Source organism: Lycorma delicatula, chromosome 9 (assembly GCF_047948215.1).
Source record: "Lycorma delicatula isolate Av1 chromosome 9, ASM4794821v1, whole genome shotgun sequence".
NCBI classification, from domain to species: domain Eukaryota; kingdom Metazoa; phylum Arthropoda; class Insecta; order Hemiptera; family Fulgoridae; genus Lycorma; species Lycorma delicatula.
The window spans coordinates 11,878,218-11,906,186 of record NC_134463.1 but is presented as its reverse complement, the minus strand read 5'-3'; the positions used below and the strand labels follow the sequence as shown (position 1 = coordinate 11,906,186).

Genomic DNA, 27,969 nt, shown 5'->3' with positions numbered 1-27,969 from the left:
TTGTATCCCTAAGCTCAGACACGACTGGTGACATAAATGAAAGCACTCATACTTTTAAGGATTTAATAGTTGGTGATTGACGATTCTTCTAACTGGAACTAGCGATTTTAGCCTGTCGGTTGAAGTTAAATTAATAGAAGTATCAGTTAATTAGAAGTATGCAGGTGTAGTATAGTGATTTTCCAAATAGCTGGTACATAATTTTGCAAAGTGAATTTTATTGTTTTCTACTCCTAGCAGAATGTTACCTGTTCTTCTATCCAGTTCTAATAATTGCCGCTTGGAGCGTAGCGATTTAGAATGAACACAATTATACGTATTCATGAAGACGTCATTATTATTGCCGTTAAAATAACTGAATTTAGGATTTCAGCTGTGTTCACACGTGTGTAAAAAATATTTTTCAGTCTCTTTGGTTTCTGTTCTTTTAATTGATCAAAACGTCACTATTTTTTTATTAACGGTATGTATGTTATTTTGTTAATTTGTTTAATTTTCGTTTACAAAATTGTGTGCTAAGTCAACTAAGAAGTAGTTGAAAATTATATTTTAACGCAAATCACCAGCTGGGGGTTTGTTTTTTGTTACATAATCGTTATAAAGCGAAAAATGGAACGTTTGTCTATTTTCTTGCATGAAGTTAAACTTTTATATGTACATTGGAAGAGTTCTAAATGACTGCTAACCTCATTTTTATTAGATTTAATGGGCTTAATAATTTGCTTATTTTGTGATATTTCTATCATTTCGAAACAAATCGCTCTTCGTTTAATGTATCTTTTAATGCATTTTTGTGATCAAAACGTCTGGTGTGCTGTTTAAAATTTTCTAAAAATTTAACCAAATGTTCATATTCAGCTTTATTTTTTGTGATGTATTTTTTATTTAGCCTCAATAGAAGACTTGATTGTTTGCTATTATAGCCATCACAAAAGTTCAACACTTTATTTTATAAATCGGCAGTATATGATGTAAAGTTTTAAATTCACATATAGTTGTAATGCTTTAAAAAACCTATACAACAGATACTAGAAGTAGGCTTTATAAAATCAGACAACCTGTATCCAGCTGAAGTTGCAATAAAACAATATATTGTTATTTGTTACAGTAGAATCTATTCATCTACTTAGAGAGAGGATTACAGCCACAAATGCTTTATGAATAGATTGATAACAGTATAGTTACTTCAAATGTACTACAGTTTGCAATTAATTATAATTGTTCATTATTTACAAAAATAGCTACTCTAATTTAATGGGTACTTTATGATTAAACACAGGCCATCCTAACACAGCGTGATGTGACTGTTAGGTTGAGGTTTGTTTGCTATTGGTGTTGAATTAAAGGTATGTGCTTTCTCAGTGGGTGATAAAAATGAAGGTAAAGTAGAAAGTGTTAACTGCATTGTTGAGATTGATGCCAATGCATTCAATGAGCTCCTCGGTGACATTGTCAAGTTTTGGTACTCTGTTCAAGCACAAAAGTAGTTTGTAAAATTTCAAATATTTTGTATGATATAAATAAAAGGCCTGTACTGTGTATAAATGTTAGAGTTTTTTTAAAAACATCATTCTTCCTTCTGAAAACAGGTGGTCTCTGTTTAATTAGAAAGTACCCTTTAATGTATGAAAATATAATGTAATAGTTTAATGAATTCATACATTAATAACAGAGATATGAATTTTTATTGATTATCTGTAAATGCTATGGATTTATTGTGTAAATTATGGACCTATGGATAGTCCTACTTTTATTTTGGACATTACAGTTTTTTAATGCTGATAAGTAGTTTTATTAAATTAATTATATATTTTATGGCAATGAATTCCAATAGTGAAAACTGCATCATTAATGAGGAAATGTTTACAAATTTTATAATTTAATTTAACCTGGCTATTTTGTATGGAGATCATAAAGGTCTATTGTTTCAAGTTACCCTCCTGAATTAAATACAGGAATTTGTTTAACAACTTAACTATAAAACAAGTGAAGTAAAATGTCATATATATATATATATAGCATGGTTCCACACAGAATTCAAATTAATCGCCCATTGGTAGGTTAATGTGTACTAGCAATTTTATTGTATTATGATCATTGTAGTTGTCAGCTTACGAAAGGTGTTTGGTGATGTGTATATAAATATGAAAAAATGTGCTATGCAGGTTAATACATTGTGCTAAGGTTAATTGACAATTTAACAGGATTTTGATAATTTTTTAAAAATTATAAATCTGTTGTGAATAAGGTGAAATTGAGGATGTTAAATTTTTTCCATGTATTTTTATTCCGCTATTAGTTGTAAGTTAGGATATAATTTATTTATGAAGGAGAGCAGTTCAATTGACAGTGGCAATGAATGGAAGAACATTAAAAAAAATTTGTATGTTATGCATGTTGTATCATTGTGAAATTGTGTATGTAAGTAATTACAAATAAAGGCAGAAGCAGGCAAAAAAAAACTGAAGTTTAGGATGGCCTGACTGAAGATCTGAATTGTGGTGTAACCATTGGGTCATCCATTATGACAATGTAGCAAGCTAATGTGTGCTCATCTTTGAGAGAATTTCTGTTCAAAAAATTGGATTTCTGAACTAGCTTATTCTACTTGCCAAATTTAACCCTTTATGGTTTCTGCTGTACCTATAATTAAACACCATGAAAGGACAAAAATGTTCTTCTATCACAGCTGATAGCCATCATAATGTGATAAAGGAACTCAAGAGTATTCCAGAGAAAGAACTCCAGATCTGTTTTTGATATGTAAACACCATATAAACCTGACAAGGGCAGGCAGTCACACATTGTGGTATTGATGTACTTTTGCAGGTGGTAGGAGGGAGTCTTTGCTTTAAATCCAAAATGGCAGCATCCATCATATTTCTTAGGAAATTTCATTTAAAGATTTTTGAGCAGTTCAAATAGCTGCATATGTAAGATTTTCTATTTTTAATTCATATGTAAGAAATAAAAAAATGTGAGACTGGATTATTTTCCAATCAACTTCTGTGTCTGCAGGTTAGAAATAAGCTGCTTGAACCACTCGAAAATCCTTAAATGTAGTTTAATTGATAACTGGGTCAAGTTGGAAGCTGTTATTCTGGATTTAAAGGGGGATCTTTCCTGCAACCATCCTGTAAAAGGGCATCAATAAATTTCATTGTAAGCTGATTGCTTTTTGATGTATTTTGGCTTTGATGTGACTGTAATGTTTTAAAATTTGTTTGAATCTTATCTGAGTGTTAATGCGTTTGCTGTTGCCTTCTGATTTTGATAGAAGCCCTTTACACTGCTTCCAAGCGGTGTATTTATTGCCTATGTATTTCCAAATAGTCTATATTATTGCCTATATATGTGGAATATTTTATTTGTATTTTCAAATTTATTTTATGAAAAATTGTTGAATGGCTTTCTTCAGAGTTATTGGTTCTACACTTTTTGATTATATGTAAAATGTGATTTAATTCTCCTTCAGTTTGTGTGGTCTCTACTTGACCTTACTTTTTTTTGTGCTGCTGCTTACAAAATTTGTTTTATGAGGATTTATTGTTATCGTTTAGGTTGCTTTGCTTAAACATTGTTTTTTCGTTTTACCTGAAATATAGCATTTACTGTGTAAAATTAAGTTCATTGTTTATTTGTGTCTCTCCTGTTTGTATCTTTTTGTAAAATTTTTAAAAGTTGATGATAAAGTAAAAGAAATTAAAAAAATTGTTTCTTCAGTTCTTCAGAAAAAATCTTGTCAAATGAAAATTTTTTCATTAACCCATTTTTTAATTAGTTTTGTTCGATCAATTACTGATATATCTGATAAATTTGGGGGGGGGGAGACGGGAATATTATTTTTAACCATTGTTTTCTTTATGTTATTTTAATTAGGCAACCAGTTTAATTTATATAAAAATAATAATAAAAATTGATGTGAATAAATATGTTTATTACTATACTTGGATGTATATTATTCAGAAATATTGTTTGTAGATACTAGAAGTTAAAAAAAATGGTTTTATTTTGTTTCTTTGAGTCAGAATATGATTAATATAGGGAACAGTTGTTAATTGTTATTTGCTTTTCTTTATTTCACTGCTTCTGCAGATTTATCCAATTACATTGATAATTCTGTTGTTTTACTTAAAAGTTTGTTGAAATTAATAAAAAGAAACCCAGAATTTGGACGTTTTTGTAATCCAGTGTAACTAACATTAAGTAAAATTCAAACAAATAGCTGATTCAGAATAGATAGATCTGGAAGAGTGCTGTATCAACTAGTAAATGTCTGATGACTGAAAAGTATCAGTAAACTAATTTTTCTGTATTTGAGAATAAAGGAAATTTGGAATTGAGGAATAATGTAGATTTATCATAGTATCTAACACATGCTATGGAAAGAAATGATTTAATTTATTTTTGGTATACATATACAATTATAAAAATATTCTAATATACTAATTATATTTATTTTAGTTCCAGTTATTGCAAACAAAAATCTTATTTTAAATAACAGTAAATAAATTCTCCACAAATTTTTCTATTTTGTTATTAATAACCTCATATATAAAAGTAAATACATATTTTAATGTAAAAATAAGAAGTTTATAGAAATGGCCAACACAGTCAATTCTGGCCCTTTTCAGAAATTAATTTGAGATTAGTTGAGTTTTAGAAGTCAACATGTCGATTTTTACAACAGCTAGCCAGTCAGTTAATGATTATTTATAACTAGTAAATAAAATATAATTCAGTAGACAGTGTTTTGTATTGATTGTGTTATATGAACTGTAAGTCAATGGGCAGGTTGTTGACTGTGGGAAATTTTCCTATGTTTTACAGATGTGAATAATTTTTTTTATGTTAATTATTGATTGTTTTAAAGCTGTCAATGTTTTTATTTGTTTATGTTTTCGATCAGTTATTTTTATCAGTATATCTTTTACTTGTTCTGCTTCTGTAGTGTTGCAACTTTTTGAAGAAACTATTATACAAGTATATCATATTTAATATCTTAATTAGCCTTATATTAATAAAAAAAAGTATGTTTATAATTTCTATGTGTTCTGACTGTTGAGAAAATTTTACTTTTATTATGTGTGTGTAAATATATTTTGATTGCAACAAGTAGAACTATAACTTAATGCAATAAATATCAAGAAATTCCACCTTCTTTATTACAGTAATTACATTCTTTTAACTATTATTATTACTATTATGTTATTATCATTATTATTTTAAATTACAAAATTTTCACTTATATAATTTTAACATAATTTTTTCAAGTTTTTATGCAAGTAAAATGAACACTGATGATGGTATTTGACATTGTTCAATATATGTCTGCTTTATTTAGCGCTCTAACCAAGAGGTTGAGGTTAATCTAATAAAAAGGTTTTTTTTTAAAATGGCATAGCCGTTCTCAATAATAATGGGTTCAGTGCCAAAACCTTCACATATGGTAAATGAGGAGTGAAGTTGTTTCTCTTTACGTTTTTTATTGAATAAAATATACTGTTGAACAGTAGCAATGCAATATTTCCAATAGTATCAACAGTACTCTCATACGACCTAAGGGTTTATAACACCTTTAAAGTTTCAGGGTGTTATATCTTGAAAACTAAAGGGTTTAAATAAGGATAAAGATGTGTGTGATTGAATCCTTTTACAATAAAGAATGAATCTTGATTTCTGCAATACTATGTTCTTTAAATATTATACTTTACTTGTAATAAATACTATTCTTTACAACTACCCAAATCACTTTTGATAAAATAGTTTTATTTTGTTTATATGATAGGAGAAAGATTTTATAGCAATAAAAAATATAATGACAATAAATAATTATAATAATATTAGAAATAAAAGAAGAAAATGAGTAGCTTGTAAATATATTTGTAAAGGTTGTATTTTAGATTGAATGTAGCCACCTAATTGTAAACATCATGAAAGAAAAGACCTTTGAACTCTTACTAATTATGTCACTGAAAAAATAGAGTTGTGTAAAAATACCTTGTTCATTAATATTTTAATGAGTTTAAATTTATTTAAAGAAAACTTTAAGGAATAATGGCAAATTATTAAAAAAAACAACAGTTTCCTATTGTCTGTTTAAATGATAATTGATTATATGACAAAATATTACTGTTAAGTTTATTTTAAAATGGTTTTGTATGTCTAGAATTTTGAAGATAAAATTTTTGTTAGAACTTTTGCCAGTCTCCGCTTTCTCTTTGAGAGAACATTCATTTTGCACTGTTTCACTGCAAAACAACTACATATTAACAAAATCTGCACTGTATTTTTCACTTATGTGAATCGACTACTGTTTCCTAATGATTTGTGGAGATTCTTATACATTTTAATTAAACCTCTCTTTTCAACCCTTTTCCATCTGTTGGGATTGAAATTATGCATTTCCTGCAATATTGTTGTTAAAGCAGTTGAATTCAAAAAAAGTTTTATCATTAGAGACCTTTCTTTATTTTTTATTTTTTTAATAGTTGCCACATTTAAAGTTAGCCTTTGAAATTATGAAAAAATACAAGATTTTTTTCTTAAATATATGTAAACAATAATTTTTTATATAATTTATTAAAAACGTTTTTTAAATTTATTAAATCGCACTACATGAAAACAGGCAAAATATGTGGGGTACTTCTTATGCATAATTTATTGTGAAAGTTATAGGATTTTATTAATTAAATTAAAAGTATCAAGAGTAGTAGTGAAAAGAACAAGGTTTTATATACTATAAAGTAATATTTTCTTCATAAGCTATGACTCCCTAAATACAAACTTTTTTTGTGATAATTACTATAATAACTATTATTTTCTGTGCTATTATTACTAGTTAGTTTGGAGGTGGAATATTGTTTCCTTATATATATTTATAATATAATTATAATTAATTTTATATGTATAGTTAAACAAATTACGATACATTTATATCTATACACTATTTACAGAGTTTTTTTTAACCTATGAGCAATTAGAATATTTAAATTCATTCAACTTCTCTCTTCTCCTTTTTATTATATTCTTAATAACTTAATCAGTTTTCAACATTTTGTTGTCATTATTTATGTAATGTCTCATTTTTTAGTTTAATTGTATTTGGGTGTCGATTTGTTTTATTGTTTTTGCCTTACTACACTTAAAACTACTATACCCATCAATCAATTCTTCAAGAAGCCACCTACTTAACATACTTGTTTAGAGAAATATGACTTCAGTGTTAGAGCTGGTCATTAATTTATTTTAAAAGCTTAAATTTATTAACATTATCTAATGCTCTAATATTATTGCTTATCTTATGAAAAGTGTATTTTGTACCAGAATATAATTATTTTGTTATCATTGGTTCCTATTGTATGGTTGTGAACACATATCACTTTCAGTCCTGTTTCTCTAGTCTTTGAAGTTTTTACTTTTCTGTTTACGTATCAATATTTATTTACTGATAATTTTATGCTTTATCTTCTTAAATAAAAAATTGTAGCTGTTAATTTATTATAAATGTTACATATTTTTTAGACTACCGTAAAGACATTTCTTTTTCGTCTGGTGGGAATGTTACATAAAACGGTTGATTTTGTATGTAAGCTTGTCTGCCAAGCGTCGAGTATGATGCACGCAATGCAGGTGATATTGATGCTGGAGCAGGTGGCATCATTTTAGGTGGTAGTGTTGCTGCATATGAAGGACTGATTGTGTACATTGGGTGTGGTGGTGGCACTTTAGGGCACGGGCATGATGGGTTATTACAGTGCATCGGTTGTTGCACGACTGCTAGTGGTCCACCACGATATTGATTATCAGCCCATCTTAATCTTACAATGCAAATTATGATCGTTAATATTGCTATAAATGCAACTACCCCGCCGACAATACTTATTATTAATGTATCATCATTGTTTATTGATGTTCCGCTCATGCCTGGTGGTTTATTTGTCAAAAGTTTTGGACTAGTTGTTGGGGTTGGGGGAGGTAAGGACCATATTATATCCGGTTCTGTTGTCATTCGACTTGTTTTAATTATTGTTGTTGATGGTAATTGAGTTGTTGTAGTTAACCTTTGAGGATCACATGTCAAATCATCATCAGCAATTTCAACTAATAATTTTCCTGTATGAATTGATGGTGCTGTACATCTTATACCTAATGCTAGACCTGATCTACGTAAAGCTCTTGCTCCACAGTCGCATAATATTGGATTTGTATTCAAACCGGTCAGTGTTATATCCCCTCGTCTGTCATCTAAAGCGTTTAAAAACTGTGGAGTTAAGGTGTTTAATTTATTACCTGTAACATCTAATTTAACTTTAGATGAACGTGGTAATGGAATCAGCAATGCTGGTGGTAATAAGTTAAGTGATGTATTACGTAAATTTATTGCTATTTCGTGGGCTTTTAGTCCAGCTAATGCTCCTGATGATATACTTTGTACACGAACACCTCTGATTCCTAATCTAGATAATCTTGGGTTCATTGCAGCCGATAACTGATCACTTCCTACTGCTGAATCTTTTACTTCAACATCCAGTGCTTCCAATGATGGCAAACTGTGTAGTAAACCGGTTACATCAAGATAACCCAGCTTCGGATAACCGTATGCTTCTAATTCAGCAAGGTTTCCCAAATTTCTGAAAGCTAATTTTTCTAATTTCGTACATTCATCCAGGGATGAAATCTTAAGTTTTGTTAATGACTCTAAACCATCAAGATCTCCTTGTACTATTGTTTTTATTGGATTTGAAGATAAATCGGCCAATTGAAGATTTTTTAATTTTCTCCATATATGAGACAATGATCCTGTGAAGTCTGATATCTGATTATGTGATAGATCAATAACTTCTAATAATGTAGGGCGTTCAAATATTCTGTCTGGAAGATCTGATATAGAATTATACGAAAGATTCAGTTTGTGTAAAAATGGAGTCTCTAGGTGTGCTAAATGTGTTATTCCAGTCCCAGCCATGTTTAATTCACGAACTGTTTTTGGTTCACCGAGGACATTATCTATTGATTCTGGTGTCAGAGGATTAAATGATAAGTCCAGTCGTTTTATATTAACCATAATACTGTCTTCTGGTGGAATTTCTGTTAATTTATTTCTAGACAGGTCTACTGATGTTAAAAAAAAATACTGTCTTTGTAGTGTTTTCAGTGGTGGTACTTCAAACATGTTTCCTGATAAATCTACATTTTCCAACATCTTTAATCGAGATCTTTCAAATATTGATTCTGGTAATTCTGTCAAGTAGTTATCTCGTAGATTGAGTAATTTTAGCCTACCTAAGCCTTGAAATGTACGTTCTCCAAGTCTTTCCAATTTATTACCTGATAAATCTATTACTTGTAATTGTGTTGAATTGTGAAATGCTGTTTCGCTTATCGTATCTAATTTATTATGATCTAATTTCAAAATACGTAATCTTGGTAAACGTCCAAAATCAAATTCTTCTAAAGTTTTTAGCAAATTTTCACTTAAATCTATTTCTTGCAAGTAATTGAGACTAGTTATCAATTCTGCCGGGAAAAAATTAAATTTGTTTCTAGCTGCTAATAAATGTTGTAGGCGAGGATGTACACGAAATGATGATGGAAATAAATAACTTAATTCATTATCAGATAAATTAAGTTCTTCTAATTGTGTCCCATTACTTCGACGTAATATAAAAAATTCACCTTTAAACGATTGTAACTTGTTTCCACTTAAATCTAATCTTTTCAATCTATTTAATGAAGAAAATGTACCTGGTCGTATGTTTGTTATATGATTATGTGATAGATTTAGTGATGTTAGATTGTATAAATTTTGAAAAGCTGTATCACTCATCTCCTGAACTGAATTATGAGATAAAGAGAGTGTGTGTAAAGCATTGTTTCTAAGAAACAATTCTGGTGGTAGCTGTTTAATTCCGGTATGCCCGAGGTCAAGATATTCTAAACGAGTCAATGTCTGAAATACTGTTAAAGGTAATGTATTTAGTTGTGGGTTTTTACTTAAATCTAATTGTAATAGTGCTGGTAAAAGCATAAACGACATCCGTGGTATCTCTTTTAAATTGTTATTTGATAAATCTAATATTTGTAATCGTGCTAATGCTAGAGGTTGTTGTGGTAATGAGGACATACGATTTCCTTGCAAGTTTAATGAAAGAAGTGTTTCTTCTAAACCAGCAAATGTTGATGATTCTATTGATAGAAGTAAATTTCCACTCAAATCAAGTTCCTGTAACTTTTTAAAATCCTGTAACAGACATTAAACAAGTTTGGCTTTAGTCATTATATTTAGGTGTTTAGTAATATGTAATTAATATTATAATCTTAATAGTAACAAGTGGTACCAACATATTTTTTTCTAAAAATTCATGTACAACTTTAATGATGTATTTATTTATTTTATATATAATGAAAGTCCATAAATTGAGGAAGATTTAACATGAACTTATTTGTGACCAAAGACCTCCATTTCAAAATGTCTTACTCTTGACAACCAACTGCCAGACCATAAGTGTAGTTTTTGACCATAAACTATGTTGATCCTGTGTAAATTTTAGATTGGTTCTCTCAGAATGATTTGTAAGGTCTAAATCATGTTCTACTTAATTTCCTATTTTTTATCAGGTCCTATCTTAATGTCCAAGCACTGCTTTTTGATGAGAGTTTCTGGATGATGTTTACTGAAGTGACACGTTTTTGCAATGGACTTTTAATTAATTTATTTCTTGTTATTGTTCTTGTTGTTGTTGGTCACAGATCATTGTGGCTCAGATGGTCCCAGACTCGTTATAAATTCATAGAACAGGAACCTTAGTGTTACAAAGCATTTCACAATCTCATCCAGTTTCCTTGTAAACAGATAATGTTGCACCGGTTTTTGCTAGAAAACATTCTCTTGTGTTATGGCAAATCCATTTTCCACTGAATTTTTTTGATATTTTTTTTATTTTTTCTTATATTTTTTATGTTGGATAAACTGTTCTTATTAAAAAAATATTAGGCTGAGGTATATAGTATTTTTAACTTTATTATCATTGGATAGTCTTATTTATTAATCTATTTTGGGATTATATTGCTTCATAATAGGTTTGCCCAATTACTACTGTTAGCTGTTGGTTGTAAGAAAGTTGTGGTCTCATCATAGTCAGGTTCAAAATTAATGAATGTAAGCCAAATGAGCAAAATACATGTAGCAGGAGCAAATCCAAATAAAAGTAGTAGACTGTTTCCTTACCTGGATTTTAACCTGAATCAGATGGATTATTGATGGCTAGTACATATCAAATGACTGATTGGTGATAAATGCTAACTGTTTGTTTATGGTAAATATCTTGCGTAAAGATCTTGATTCATGTGTGTTAAATAACATTTTATTCTTAATCACCATTCTAATTTTTTAATCATTTGTATTTGGATCATGTTTCATTAGTTTGACTTGTATGTAGTTGAAATGGGGATTGTAAATTTAACCATAATCGAGAGACCTTACCTGAAAAACTGGATGATAGTGATGGTTTATTCTTATTATACAATTTAAAATAAAAATGTTAAAAGATACATAATAAATATTATTACTTGGAAAGCATCTGGTGGCAATTCTCGAATGACATTTCTTGCTAAACCAAGTGCTGCAACTCTGTCTGCAATAGCCCTAAGTATATCAGCAGATACTGCAGCTACTCTATTAAAATCTAATTGTAATGTTGTTAAATGAGGTAGGCGACCAATAGCTGAAGCTGGAACCAATAAGATGTTGTTATCTTGTAGAGATAAGTGTTCTAAATTATCTAATCCCTCAAATGCATCATCTTCTACCTATAAAAAAATTTGAACATTAACCAGTAGTTTTGGATGTCATTTTAAAATTTTTTGTTTGTAGATTTGTGTAATTCTTATTATCTATATATAATATTTTTTTAGCCTCCGCAAAGTACAGAATTAGAGAACACTCTTATATTTACTTTTTCATGTTCAAAACGTTTTTGGGCCTAAGCCCATCTTCAGTGATGTTTCTTTAATAATTCTTATTTTTTACATTTACACATTAATATATAACTATAACAGATATTTACATACAGAGGAAAAAGTAAGAAAAAATGGACTATAAAAAATTTAATCTTAATAAATTAATTCTAATTAGATATTAAACCGGTTTTGAAACAAAAATGAACATTGGTTGTTTAGTTAATTTAAATTTTTATTTTTTTATTTTTATTTTAAAGGTATTTATTGTTATGATTTAAGCCTAAAATGTGCATGTTATTGCGTTGATCAGTTCTGTAACAATGCTGTCAGTCAAACTTTGACATCAAAATAGAAGTAGGATAGGCATTTAAAAATAAAATGATGATTTACATGAATGTTCACCTGTAGTATTGCAGTAATCATTTTATTTACTGTTTGGATTAAAACAAGTATTTTCAAACTACCAAGTAGGATGAATTAATAACAATATTCACTAGGTGTTAAAAATAAATAAACAATAATATTAATTAATCTTAAATTATTCTTTTTCAAAAAAAAAGAAAAGAAAAAGGAGGCATGAATTCCTTTTTTTAAATTTAACTCTTTTCAAATTGTAGCCTCAACTTAATGGTTCACCGCTGTGAACACAATGCAACTGCCGCATGACTGTGCACCACATTCTTGTGGACTGCGTATGTTAGCGGCGTTGCGTCATCAGTTTAATATACCCAGAAACATTCGTGATATCTTATGCAACAATAGCAGGGTTTTGGAACGGGTGTTTCTCTTTTTGCATAGTACCGGGTTACTGCAAAGGATTTAATATGCTCATATATGTTTTTCTGTAAGGAGAGTTTTTGTTTTCAATTTGGTTTTTTGTTCTATGTATTTAATTTTACTATCTGGGGAGGGGATTTTTGCACAACCCATCGGAGTTACGTAAATTTTATATGCTTTCTTTAATCTATTATTTTAACTTATATTTTATCAACCTTGTCTATGGTATTGGTTTTGAGTTTTATTTTGCCTTCTTGGCTTGCTTTAGTAAATTTTTATTATGTGATTAATTTAGTTTATTATTTTACCCTTTTACTAATATCTACCGGGCGATGATAACACCCAAGCGTTTTTTGCCCAGAGACAACAAAAAAAAAAAAAAAACTTAATGGTTCCACAAATCTGAATCACCTCAGGAAGTAGTATCCTGGAAATTGAAGGATGTAAAGAGCCAAAGTCTCATTCATGAACTTGTTCATAGATCAGCAAAGTTAAGAATATAGTATGCAGATCACTGCCACACTGTTGACATTTTTAATTATGTGGTTCAATGAGAAAAATTGTTTTAAGTCTATTTCAGAAATTAAGATTCAGTTTATTGGTTTATCTTTATATAAATAAAATAGTGTCAAAAAATTGTTGGTTTGCAATAATTCACAGGTGTTCAACGTAAAAGAGGCCCTGTGGCTTAGTTCAGTCTATAAATAATAATTTATTGGCAAACACTTAAAAATTTACAGAAGTTGTTAAAAATGATGTCAATCCACTTTTATGCACTTATCAATACGTTTGACCATGTTCCTAGCTACTCTTGTTAGTTGTATCCTGTTTTTTTCTTGGGTGGCATTGGTAATGTTTATCAGTTGCTGTAGGTTATATGAATTGCTCCTGTTAATGATTTCTTTTAAGTAATCCCAAAGAAAGAAGTCTGGACTAGTCAGATCAGGGGATCTTGGTGATCTCAATCCTTAAGAAAAGATTCTTCCACCAAAAAAATCCTGTGGCACCTCCATTGTAGAGTGAGCTGTAGGAGACTGTCCTGTTACAACTAAACAGTCATGCTCATCCTCCTGCAGTAAGGCTATAAACTGTTGGTTAATATCTTGGTAGACAGCAGCATCTACAGTTTTTTTTACATAAACAAGGGTCCTGTTATTCATTGTCTTGAAAATGCATACCATGTGTATTTTTTGTGGATGTAGGAGAGATTCAAAAAATATGCGGGTTCTCAGTATTTCAGGTTTGGTATTTCTGACTGTTAACATACCCACGAAGGCAAAACCACGCTACATCTGTGAAAAATACTTGATCTAAAATGCTATTGTTGCCACTTATGAATTTCTTGAACCGTTGACAGTGGTGAACCCTCTTAGTGTAATTGGCATTAGTTAGCTCATGGAAAACCTTCATTTGATATGGATAATTTCAGCACTCTTCTCACTGCAGTGTGGGCTGAACCTAGTGAAATGTTCGTTTCCTGGCATAGTCTCCACAAAGATTTATGAGTGAGATCTTGTAAATGCTGCTTTAATGTCCTGTATGACCTACATCATTAAAACTGACCTGTGCGGAAACGTTTCTGGTCTAACACCGAATCTGTTTCACAAAATTTTTTAACTAATTTATCAATAATACTTTTCACTGGTGCTTCTTTTTCAAAATTTTCCCTGTGCTTCGCAGACATACAACATGAGATTTCATCTAAATAAGTTTCCATCATGAATACATGTTCAACACTGAAACGCATTTTAATGAAACACATGATTACACAATCTCGTTCAAAAGCCAATCTGCAACAAGGCTGGCAATACTCAAATGTGGAGGCAAAAAACAGTTTTCCGCACTGCAACTCCAGTCATACCAACATCTTCCACATTATTTTACCCATCTCACACAAATATATGCATTTTAACAAAAATATGTGTTTAGTATAAACTACTGAGAGATGGAGCCTCTTTTTTTAAGTCATGAATATATATATATATATATTATTAATAATTTAGACACTAGAGAGCAGAATAAAACCAAAAGTCTCTTATACTACTGTAACACTATAATATTTCATGGGATTTTGCATTATAGTTTCTTGTTTTTTTCACAATAATTGTATGTTACTGAAGTTACTTAACAATTATATTAAATGTATAGGATTGGTAATTATGCGAATGTTTGGCTGCTTATTTTATTCTATATTTCAGGATATTTAATCACAGTACAGCCAATTTAAAAAGGAATCATGTTGTTTAATTGTCTAACTAAATACCTTTTTCTTTACAGTAACTATAATTGCTTCAGAAATTAAGTAAAAAAAAAGTTCTGTTATAATTTAATTGATGTGTATGTAATTATTGATGGCTATTTAGTTTTATATATTGCAGCAAATTCATATTGCTTTGTACTAGCCATATATGTTAACTATTGGATTTAAATATGAGGTAGAGATTATAATATTATTTTTGGTGAATTTTTATTTAAGTTGTAATACAATTAATAAAATTTTCAGTGAATAGCATTATTAATTTGTTGTTTGAGTTAATAAAGATTCAAAAGTTAGGTTATAAGTATATTCCAGGAATTCTTTTTTTCATTGTTATGAACAATTAGTAGAATTCACTTTGTTTATGAAAGATTGAATTTTTTAATTTATGATTGAAATTTTAAGTGAGCAATGGTAAACTTGTCATACTATTTGCTAGTTATTGAAGTATTTGATTCTGCAACTACATTTATCACAAAAATTATTTTTTGAATTTTTTATGATAAAAATTTAATGTTTGATTTATATTCTTACTGATTAGGTAATTTTCTTTCTTGTGCAGATGAACGGCACATTGACTGTGAAGAATGTATTATTTTTTTTATTCTGGATAAAAAATCTGTTGTGGATTTATCTTTCTTAATAATGATTCTATACTAGTTATGTTTGTTATAGAATTTTATAACTTAAAATGTAATCAGTGTGGTAAAAAATTAAGATTCATAACTTACTGTTCTTAACGTATTAACACTTAAGTCAAGATGTCTCAGTTGTCTCAAACTTAAAAATGTGCCTGGTGCAATATTAGCTATGTTATTACGACTCAAGTCAAGCATTTCCAGTAGAGGAACTGATGAGAGAAGTGCATCATCTAATCTCTGTAACAGAAAGGATATTTTTTGTATGCTTAAACTTTTCACTTTTATTTATTAAAATTGATTGTCATACATTAAGATAACTGATCAAACAATTTGTACCAATTGGTGTTGTAGGGGGCATCATTTATTACATTGTTACCATCTTTTTAAACAAGGGTTTGAGTAAGAAACATTTTTTAATTTTTTTTTTTTTACCATGTAACAGAAGAAAAAGGCATGATCAATATAAAAAAAAAAAAAACGTTTGTACGTCAATATACAGGCGAGTCATGAAGTTCTTCTGGAACTTTCATAACCTGTTTTACTCGTGAAAATAGTTGAAAAAGTCTGTATAAATATATGTCCAAAAATGCTTCATTTGCAAGTTATGGCTAGCGAAAGATTTTGCTTGGATTTCAGCTACAACAGTGAAATGAGATCGTATTGAAATTTTTAGAATGTTAATAAATGGGCAAAATTGTGATTTCTTATGCTTTTTGACCTGGAAAATCGAATAAAATAGAACCCAGAACCATATCTGCAGTAGTTTTTGAGAAATCTGAGATGAAAATCAATAAATTGAGGTAAAAAAAAAGCCTTTTTTCTATGTTAGATGTACAGTAACATTGTTAAGTGGATAATAAACAAATAAAAACTTTTAAACAATATTACCATTGAAAAAAGTTATTGTACATCAAACTAAAAAAAAAACAGTTTTTTTATCACAAATTTATTGGTTTTCACCCCAGGTTTCTCAAAAACTACTGCAGATACAGTTCTGGGAACTATTTTATTTAATTTTTCAGGTCAAAAAGCATAAGAAATCACTAAATTTACCTTTATTAACATTCTAAAAATTTCAGTACGACCTCATTTCATTGGGGTAGCTGAAATCTGAGCAAACTCACTAGCCATAACTCACAATGAAGCATTTTATGATATATAATTTATGATATATGTGTATGATATATATACATGTACACTTTTCCATTATTTTCACGATAATAGGTTAATTATTGTTTCACGATAATAGATTATGAATGTCCTGTGAGAAATTTGAGATACACTGTATATTTTAACAAACAAGGTGAAAAAATCAATACAGTCTTACAGGTAAAACACTAAAATCAGTTAACACTACATCTTTAAGTGTGTTGCATTATGAAGAAAAATTTTAATTTGTGTATTTTATGATTTTCTTAAATCAAGTAAGTTTTAGGAGACAAGCTCTATAAGGATTTAGTATGATTTAATGTAGATCCTCAAACTCAAAATTGTGAATGAATGAAAGGATGGCCATGGAGGAACCAAGCATGATATAAACGAACTCTATCCAGAGGATAGTTTAAAAGTTTTCACCAAGGAGTTTTCAGACTAGTTTATTTTAACAAAGATGGAAAGAGCATATTATTTCTAGATGATTTTACATTGGACAGCTTAATTATAAATATATGTTTTAAAAAAATCGTTTTTGCTCCAGAACAAAAAATTTGTAAAAGAAGGCTTCTTAAAGGAAAATTTTTTCTATTCCTAAATTGTGAGATCCATGGAAGTGCCCAAATATGCTGCTGACTGTTATGCCAGACCTCCCATGAATGATTAAGACTTCCCCTTATCTGAGTAAATTATACTTTCTCTAACATAAGTAAATATTTAATTTCTTACAAAGAATGAATTACAGTAAATTTATATTGAAATAGAATTTCAAAAGATATGCATTTCATAAAAAATTAATATAAATGTCAACACCAAAAATTACATTTAAATTAAATAAATAAATGAATATAAAAGAAATATTAATAACAAGAAATAATTAAAACAAAAAACTTGTTAAAAAAGAAGTAATAATAATTTAAAGAAGTAGTAATAAAAAACAGCTAAACTAAAAAATAATACAATATAGCTTTTACAGAACTTCAGTATTGCTTCATTTATGGTTATAGTTATTATGTATTTTATATTGTTTTTATTTATTTTATATTTTGGAAGATGTTTAATAAATTAAATTTTGCTTCAGGTTTGAGATATTTATTTATTTTTTTATAAATAAAGTTTATAGAATGGGTTATGGATCTGGAGTGTTTCTCTCAAAAAATTATTACTCTTATGACAAAGCTATCAAAATTTTTAAAAGGAGGGAATTTCTTACTTTATAAATAAAATAACTATAATTATTGAATTTTAATTAATTAGTAATGGAAGATTATTAGTCTAATTTATGTGGTCTCTCTTAAGATTGTTATGTAAACTGTGGGTTTTTTATTTTTTGATATTTCTATTGTAATTGTACAAAAAGTATGTATATATGTAAGTATGTATATATATATATATATATATATATACATATATATATATATATTAATTATGCAATTTTATATATATATATATATGTATAATTGCATAATTAATATGTTATTAAATGATACGTAAACTGCCGAAACAGTAAAATGGTGACACTCACCCAATAAGTACTTCAGTTATTGCTCTTAACATTTTAGTCTAATTTATAAAAATACACTTATCATATATGAAAACAATTCTGTGTAACTTTATTAATAATAAAACTGTACATCGATGGTCAGAGTCAGATATTTATGGTGATGAAAGACTGTCGAAAAGACAGTATATAGAATTATAAAAGAAATTGTACAAAAATGTGTTCTGACCTCAATAATATTTGATGATAGATTTAAAAATCGTAAATGTTGAAATGTTTTTGTCGCTATTGTTGGAAATTCACTTAAGAAGTTTCCTGACATATCCAACTCCTCAACATTTGGAGCACCTGTTAACATTAAGAAAATATGTTAATATCAATTTTTAATTCATAATTATGTTTTTATAATTTTTTTTTTTATTGGTTGATTTGAAATTTACCTGTAAAAACATCGCTGTTAAGTTTTGTTAATTTATTTTGTCCAATTGAAAGTCTCTTCAGTTTGTGTAGTCCATTGAATGCTCCACCTTCAATCGAAATTAATCTGTTTGCAGTTAGATCAAGTTGTTCTAAACCAGATTGAGATAAAAAGGAACCTTCTTTAATCGTACCTAAACAAATCAAATAAAATTGTATAATATGTTTTGCTAAAGAAATCTAATTAAATTTATAATGTTTGTTTACCTTGGTTTTTCTATTATTATACAGTGATAATAATTTTTGTATAATAGTATCATAAAATACTACAAACTTTAATGTACGTAAGAGTAAATTCCCATAAGAGTAAACTCAATAGTGTCATACTGCTTATTATAGATTAGAGCTTGTTCCAGAATTGTTTCTTGTCATATAAATTAATGGTAAATTATCAAATTGAGCACTTGTATTTGACCTATAGTATAGCATTTAGTGAAAAAAAGAAATACTTTGACTAATTTTTGACAAATTGAACAAGTTTCATTTTTTATTTTAGAGTAGCTGGATAATATTTTAATATTTATCTGATGTTTGGAATAAATCCTGGTTACATTTTTATAAATTAAATCCAGTTATTAAATGGTTTTTTTTCTGTTTCAGGGTAAATTAAACAGTAAAATACTGTGCACAAGATGACTGCTTCTTCACGATTGCAGAAATGTTTGATGACTAGTCTTGGTATTACTGGTGGAGCCATTCTTCTTAATTATGGTTTCAATCACCGTAGAGAACGTAAGGCGTTTGCATCTTGGACTAGTAATTATACACCTGATATTAGATGGGATTTTAACTGGGATCGACGAGATCCAGCTTCTTTAGTAAAACCATCTAAAAATGGTAAACCGGTTGATGATAATTTGTATAATGAACAGTTAGAAAAACAAAAATCAAAAGTTGTACGTAATATAATTTTAATACGACATGGTCAGTATAATTTGTCTGGTAGGTCAGATAAAGAACGTATCTTAACAGAATTAGGTCGGTATCAAGCTAAATTGACCGGTATGCGATTGTTAGAGTTAAATTTTCCTTATACTAGAATAATTAGGTCGACTATGTCACGTGCTAAAGAAACTGCTGAAATTATTGGCGAATCATTACCGAAAAGTATTATAGTTGTGGACGATTCACTTTTAGAAGAGGGATCGCCGATACCGCCAGAACCGCCTGTAGGTCACTGGAAACCAGAAGCGACTTATACGTTTCAAGATGGGCCAAGAATTGAAGCGGCTTTTCGAAAATATTTTCATAGAGCTACTCCTGAACAGAATGAGGATAGTTATGATATAATTGTTTGTCATGGAAATGTTATTAGATATTTTGTTTGCAGGGCTTTACAATTTCCTGCCGATGCTTGGTTGAGATTTTCTATTATTCACGGAAGTCTTACTTGGTTGTCTGTTTACCCGAGTGGTCGTGTTACATTACGAACATACAGTGATGCTGGACACATGCCTCCAGAAGCATTAACCACTAGTTGAACTGTAAGGTTATGAATAACGTGCTTTTTCTTCATTTTAAATTTATAGAATTAGTTACCATTATTATGGTGCTAAAAAAATAGAGTAAAGTCAAAATGGCCAGCCTTTTATTAATTCTGAATGAATAGGAACAGTATTTTTTTTTAAATCAGATTTTAGTTATTTTATCATCATAGTTCTGATCATTCCCCATCAGAGATTCAGTGGGTTTATGCATTCATTTCCTGCACTTTCTTTTTCACATTTTTACCCTACATCTATTACTTCTAAATATCATGGTTCAGCTGCTGCCTGGGTTCCATTTGGTTAACACTTTGTAGCTGGCAGAGCTACTACTTTATTAGCAATTCTAGTTGTAGGACGTTCCAGTGATTCTGCCCTAGTGTAATCAAGGGCAACCTCTGTTTATACTGGGGTTTGCACAGAATGCCAGATTAGTGGTTGAGGTACCTACTTGTTGAGTTAAACTACCGATTCCTTTTTCCAAGAATCTCCTACTGTGAATCTAAAGTTTTTAACTTCATTATATAGCTTTTGGTTATTTATTTGTATTGTGTACAGATAGTAATAATTTTCTAATTCTTTTTATGAATCATTGCAATTTTTAAGTTTATTTAATATTAAGAAATTGATTTAAGTAAAATAAGTACTATAAAGTTTTCTATTGGTGTTAGTTAAATCCTGTTAATTATGATCATATGGAACTGAAGCATTCTTATCTAAATACAAACTAAAGTATTTAAAATATTCTCTAAATAAAAACACTCATTTATTACTCTTCAGTTCAGCCCTTAATAAAGCATTATTTCTAGATTAAACATTACTGTGTAACTGTGGCAGCTATCTTAATGTGTTGTAGATAATAATGTTATAAACTTTTGCAAGACGTCAAGGTTTTTAATTTGTTGTTACATATCACATGATCTAAACAATTTACATTTTTTGTGTATGTTTTGAATATAAAAATAGACTATATTAAAGCAAAATATGTTTAATCAAGATGATTGATGTTACAAGGCCAGTCAGTAAATTGTTCAAAATCATGATAAATGATTGTCCAATCCTTTCCTGCAATTGATTTCCCATAAAACTGATTCTTGTTTGTTTGGACCATAGCTATTTTTGAATGAATGTATACTAAACCTTTTATATCCTTTATTATGAATGTCTTAATTAACAATGTCTTAACTGAAACACTGCAGTATTTCAGTTAATTTTTGATTTTGGTTAAGCAACAATTTTCTGAAATATTAAGATATATTAAATAATAATATATTATTATAATAAGTAATAATAATATATTATATTAAGTAATTTGATTAATGTACGTATTGATTTCTGGGTATTAAAAGTAAATGTATAATGTTTAGTTTAAAAAGACCAGATTTTTATATACATTCATGTTCTTAAAGTGACTTGTTAATGTGTATTGAAATTTAATTTCATTAGTTTACATTTCCATTAAAAAACGTGATTTTTTTTAATGCATCATAAATTAAAAAAAAATTACTTAATCATATGAGAGTGGATTTTTTGGAATCAGGGTTTTATTGTATTATTTTTTCTGTATTTTTCTACAAGGCTGCTTTAAGATGATTTTGTATATACTTTTTTCTAATGCACAGTTTTTTACTTAATTTTATTGAAAAAAGTATTTATTTTATCTAGTATTATACACAGTTTGAGTGTTTGTTACATATGTTGATGTATTGTCATTTTTTACTATTGTACTTCATATAACTGTTTTTTTTTTTTTTGTATATTATTGTAGACATTTTATGCAATAAATTCATATTTAATTAGAGTAATTGTTGATTATTAATGAAGCGAAACCTTTGATTTCTGACCATACTAGTTAAATTGCACTGTTAATATGTTTAGCACTTCATATATAATTTCAAGTATCTACAATTGCCATTTTATTTTTGTTAGGGTTTTAATCTGCTAAGGATTTGAAGAATTTTTGTGTTTTTTATTTTCAATCTAATTTGAAAGATAAATGGTGTTTTCACTGAGATTATTGAGTGGCATACATGTACAGCCAAATGATTGTTTATATTGCTGAGGACTGGATGGTTCGATTTATTATGTTATGTAATTTCTCTTGATTATTTAAAATTTTAATGAGTGATATAATTTAATCGTAACTTTACTTAAATTCCTTTATTCAAAACATTAACTGGTTTTTTAGCTTTCTTTATTTCCATTTTTCCTGGGATCATGTGAGTGCAATTTTTATGACTGGATGATGTTTATGATGGAAAAGTTCTAGGAGCAATGAAGTTGAGAGGTTTGTAGTGCGTAAAAAATGCGAAGCCCGACTTAAATTTGAAAGTAGAATTTTGTGGATAAAAGCTGAATATACAACAATTTTTATTCAAAATATTCTAAAGAATTAATGATTAAATATATTTGAATAAATATTAAAGAAGAATATATAAATAATTTATTAATATATTAAAAAATTTAAAAGAAAATTTTAATATTCTTAGAAAAAAAGAATGAATTAATTTTCTTGATGGTATTATAATTCTTTTAAACAATAGTAGTACTTAAAATGTTTGAGGAAATGTTTTATCACTGAGCACCATTCTTTCATACAGAGGTTCCAGGATTGAATTATGATCATGGCATTTTTTAATTGCTATAAATTTCCATAACATTGATTTTATTATTTGATTAAATATTATGTATGGTCAAATTTGAGGATAAATATCTTGAAAATGAAGTGCCAGATTTTCATTAACTATTTGTATAAATTTTTCCTATTGAAATAAACCTTTTTCTATTTATCCTCTAGAATCACTGTAAGGTATTACTTCAGTGGATGAATGAGGATATGTATGAATGTAAATGAAGTGTAGTCTTGTACAGTCAGTCTCAGGTCGACCATTCCTGAGATATATGGTTAATTGAAAACCATTCCCTAAAGAACACTGGTATCCACAATATAGTATTCAAATCTGTATAAAAGTAATTGCCTTTACTAGGATTTGAACCTTAGAACTCTCGATTTCAAAATCACTGATTTATGATGATGAGTTAACCACTATACCAGCCTGGTGGGCTGTATTGAAATAAAATCAAAAATAAACTTAAAAACAAATAAACTTTTTTGTTAATGCTTTCGTGATAGAGTTATATGCATTCAAAGTTGCAATGACAAAAGAATCGTGTTAATAAAACAAGATAAACTGCACTGAATGAGCAATTTTATTGCATTTTACATTCATAATGCATACAATAACGAACTTTAAACAGTGCTGTAATATTGATAATAATAATAATAACTAATAATTATCAAGAGAAAAACAGGTTTATTACCATTGTTTTTCTTGTAAAATTTAAAATCAGAATCGTGTTTATATGTTCTTTTTATTTAAAGAGAAGTTTTATTCAATATGGTGGATCCAAGATGGTGTGGCGGATAAGAATTAAAAATCCACCATAATGCAGATTTTTTTTTTAACTGTGTAGAACACCATTTCTTTCTGCCTGCAAATACCTCTCAGATATGCAGTAAAAAGCTGTTTCAATATTTAAATATCACCTGGTGTATAGATATCAGTTAACTAGAGACTTTAGAATGAATGATCTACTGTTGATAACACTTGTCAGTAAAAATCAAATAAATGTCAATTGCTAGTAATAATACTTAATTATTTTCTAAAACTGACTTTATAACTGAATTTAATTCATTTTATTATTCTAACATGACTGCTGGTTATAATATGAGAATGTCTCTTTCTGTTGTAAATTGATTTACAACATTACATTATTAAACTACATTATTACATTATATTATCAAAATAATTTTTATTGTTTCTTGCTTTATGTTACCTTTTTATTATTAACATAACAAAATTCTTACTTACTTATGTTCTTAAAAAACTTACTTAACTTTATTTACTTGCTTTAACAAAATTGTTAACTATAAGTACATAAACAGTATTATAAAAAAACAAAGTCTATTAGATTGTTATTTTTCATGTTGTTAAGATTAAGCAAAGTCCTTTACAAAAGAACAGTCTATAAATTATCAAAATTGAAGGATGCAGTAAGTAAGATATATCCTCATTTATCGTGATAATAATTTTTAATAATAAATATGACTGTCTCAATAATATATACTGACTTAAATTTTATTACAACAAAAAGAGATGTGCTTGCTGCTTTTTGGAACAATGCATCATCACCTGCCATTCCTTCTGTCATATGTAAATTGTTAACTATGATTCCATCTATGTTCTATATAATAATATGCTATGTAATATTCTATATTATGTGTGCTCTATATAATGTGCTCTCACTCTCTCTCTCTCTCTCTCTCTCTCTCTCTATATATATATATATATATATATATATATATATATATATAAATATGGAGCACATTATTTTTATATAATTCTATTTATGAAAATGTAGTATGAACAGTTGTTTCAAGTTTATCGATCTCTTACCTATTCTGTTGTGACGAAGTGATAAAACTTTCAATGAAAGTGGTCCATTTAAAGATGAACTTGGAATTTGAGTCAGACTGTTGTTATCAAGCCAGAATTCCTGAAAAATAAAAAAAATTGTTAGTGTCCAAATAAATTATGAATTTTTATTAACTTTCCATGGAGATGATATATATGTGTTATTGTAGTAGTGTGATGTGTGTGTATATTACAGATTTTGAAAGGGGTTTATTGCATTTTTGCATTGTGGTATAGCCACATTTTTTTATATTTTGAAAAATAATTTTCTTAATATTTTTCTGAATTTCTAAATTCTGTTTTCACAAAAAATTATGGTAATGATTTTTGAAAAAAATTAAATTTGTTTTCTTCATAAAATTGAATTTTGTTAAGATCATTGTTTTCTTTTAAATTTCTTTTTACTGTAATAAAGTCTTAAATGTAAGATGTGTAATATTGCCATAAATGAGATTTTCTTTAATGAATTAGATTTGGTAATAAATTAACAAGCAGTTATTTTTTGCCACTCTTTCTTTGCTTTACTTAGTTTTTTTTCACTTCATCAACTGCTGTTTGTTTAAGACATTTTCAATGTGAAAGAAAATTGAGTCAGAAAAGGTTACTGATGTTTAGTTGTACCATGAACTGTGCAAAAAAAATGATTAATTACTTTAATCTGAACACAGGGAATTCTTTGTCAATTGCTATGTGGATTACAAAGCTTGACCACACCCGATTTTTAAGTTGTCTATCTAATGTGAGGTTATTGTTCTTTGGTTGTTTAGCAATTCTCATGTTATAAATAGTGATTGTAAAAGTTTATTTACTTTTTACTGCAAAATCATATATTCTTATTTTTTGTTCTGTCTGTCTTGAATATATAATAATGGATGTAACTCCAAGAAAGCATTTGAAAATTGTTTCTCTTTCTGAGCTTACCAGTATGACACAAGAACAAATGAGTCTGGTGTTGGATTAGGAAAGTGAATGCTATTTTAAAACAATTTAAAGAAATTGGATTCTTTTCACATCAAAGGAAAGGCAGATATGACTGTAAAAGAAAAACTACTCAGCACAGGATCAGTTATTAGTAAGAAAAAGTTAACTTGATTGAAAGTTATCTGCTGTAGACTTAAATTGAGAATTAGCAGCCAGTGGAACAGACTTACAAGTGTCGAACTGTTACATGCCAACTTCTTGCATATGGACAGAAAGCTTGTCAGCCACCTAAGAAGCACCTTTTTATATCAGCAATGTAAAAAAAGCTGTGACCTTGTGGGCCAAAGCACAGCTAATTGGACCAAAGAAGAGGAGAAATATTTTCTGATGAATCATATTTTTATGTTCACAGGCAAATGGTTCCTATGTTAGAAAAGTATGATATGAAAATACATCATCAGTTCATATTCAACAATAAGTTGAAATGTTTTGAGGTTGTTTCACATTTGAAGGTCCTTGATCATTACTTCCAGTAGATGGTATATTGAAAAGTGAGCAGAATATCAAGATTCTGAAGGAAAGGGTTGTGACACAACTTCAAATTAGATTCCCACAAGACCAACAGTGTTCAAACAAGATTTGACACCATACCATACTGCCAAACAAATAGAAGAAGTTTTTGAAGAATGAAACAATTAAAGTACTCATGTGCCCAGGCAACTCCCCAGACTTAAACCCAATTGAAAATCTTTGGGCAATAGTCAAAAAACAACTCAAAAATGAATTATACCACAAAAATTGACCTCATTAAAGGAATAATATTGGAATGGTCTCATGATGAAGAAATAGAAAAAAGTGTAGTGCACTTGTTGAATTGTGTATGCAAATTGATTAAGAATAAATAACAAACATATTAATTACTAGATATTCACAAATTGTACAGGTATTATTTTTTTCTAAATAAAGTTGCTTTTTATTAAATAACATCTGTGTTTAAATTAATTTGAATGCTAGAGTACATGTTAATTAACTAACTGCTATCTATGGCAGGACTTACAAACTCATACACAGCAGCCAGATCAACCTATTTCTAATATATTAGCAGTACCTAAATTTTGTATGTCTAAATTGAAACTTAGAATAATATGTAATGAATAAATTTAATTTGTTTATAAAAAATAAATAAAATTAAAGTTATTTACATTACAGAAATGATTTTGTTGTATATTAATTACACAAAGAAATGCTCTTTACCTTTAATTCTGATTGCCATAAAGATTCTAGAATAAAGAGAGAAATCATTTTAATGTTTATTTTCTGTAAGCCTTAGTTAATTTTTAGCCAGTTATATATTAATTCATGGTATTATTATTTTTTGAATTTTAATCTTTTGCTTCTTTATTGACTACTGGCAGTTATTTTTTTAAATTTTTATTACTAAAAAACAACATGTAAAACATTATTTTAACAGTGATATAAAAACAAAAGTAATAAGCAACAAACTTCACTCCATGTAAAAATTTACAAAGCCTAATTTAAAACCATAACTTAACAGGAAAATTAAATTTGAAAAAATATAAACAAATTTTCTAGAATATCATTTGATAATGTTTACATTTGTTTGAAAAATTTAACATTTCTTCATAGTATAATTATTTTTTGGATTGTTTGGTTGTATATTTTGTTATTCACATTTTTCTTTTATATAACTATTCCCACCTTAGTTATTAAAATATTAAATTATTAGGTAACAATATTTTTATAATTACATTATATTTTGTGGATAATTTATTTTTTTAGTTGGAAGATCTATTTGAAAGTTGGCTTGTATAATGTTAAAAAAAAATTAATATTCTTTTTTAGGTGCAATAGAATTCCATATATCTAAAATTTGTGGGAAATGATCAAATTTTCTTGGTACAAATTATCTTTACAATCTCGAGGCTTTCAAAATCAGCTGGTTGAAGAATGATGTGTATTTTTTACCATACGCTGAATTTTTATTTCTCAAAAATTGGAATGAGTAAACAGAAGTGTAATTTAAACATCATTTGGATTAATTTGATTTAAAATTGTTGGCAAGATGAAATAAAGTAAGAAGGAAACTTTTCTTTGTGATTTTTTAGATCATCATATCCGAAATTCTTTGCTACCTGCTTTTAAGATGTTAATATTATTTTTGCTAAAATAAAATTCTCTGCCTAAAAAATTGTTTTAAATTATTTTTCAATTTATGAACACAATAGTTGTTAAATTTTATGGTTATAATAATGTTAATTATTAAAAATTAAGATTTATAATTTTACAAATTCATTTGAAATCT

The 27,969-nt window shown here is 28.1% G+C and overlaps 2 protein-coding genes across 5 annotated transcripts in view; one reads left to right on the top strand and one right to left on the bottom strand.

Moving 5' to 3' along the window:
* The first annotated feature begins 281 nt into the window (after window positions 1-281).
* On the top strand, window positions 282-27,842 carry Pgam5 (Phosphoglycerate mutase 5). 4 transcript variants are annotated; one of them, XM_075375843.1, is made up of 3 exons: window positions 282-463; window positions 19,367-19,603; window positions 27,510-27,842. In XM_075375843.1, the coding sequence occupies exons 2-3, from the start codon at window positions 19,399-19,401 to the stop codon at window positions 27,548-27,550; spliced, it is 246 nt and encodes an 81-aa protein (XP_075231958.1). In that variant the 5' UTR covers window positions 282-463; window positions 19,367-19,398; the 3' UTR covers window positions 27,551-27,842. The 4 variants fall into 4 exon arrangements, with proteins under 4 accessions (XP_075231958.1, XP_075231956.1, XP_075231955.1 ...); XM_075375841.1 differs by having other exon boundaries at window positions 288-463; window positions 19,367-20,250; XM_075375840.1 differs by lacking the exon at window positions 27,510-27,842 and having other exon boundaries at window positions 289-463; window positions 19,367-22,051.
* The window catches only part of LOC142330516 (uncharacterized), a 267,434-nt gene continuing 243,851 nt past the window's right edge, over window positions 4,387-27,969 (bottom strand). The window contains exons 4-9 of the mRNA XM_075375838.1: window positions 24,708-24,807; window positions 18,730-18,900; window positions 18,519-18,637; window positions 15,727-15,873; window positions 11,572-11,811; window positions 4,387-10,243 (exon numbers count right to left, since the gene is read on the bottom strand). Of these exons, the coding sequence (XP_075231953.1) occupies window positions 7,526-10,243; window positions 11,572-11,811; window positions 15,727-15,873; window positions 18,519-18,637; window positions 18,730-18,900; window positions 24,708-24,807 (3,495 nt within the window). The 3' untranslated portion in view covers window positions 4,387-7,525. The remainder of the gene's footprint in view (window positions 10,244-11,571; window positions 11,812-15,726; window positions 15,874-18,518; window positions 18,638-18,729; window positions 18,901-24,707; window positions 24,808-27,969) is intronic.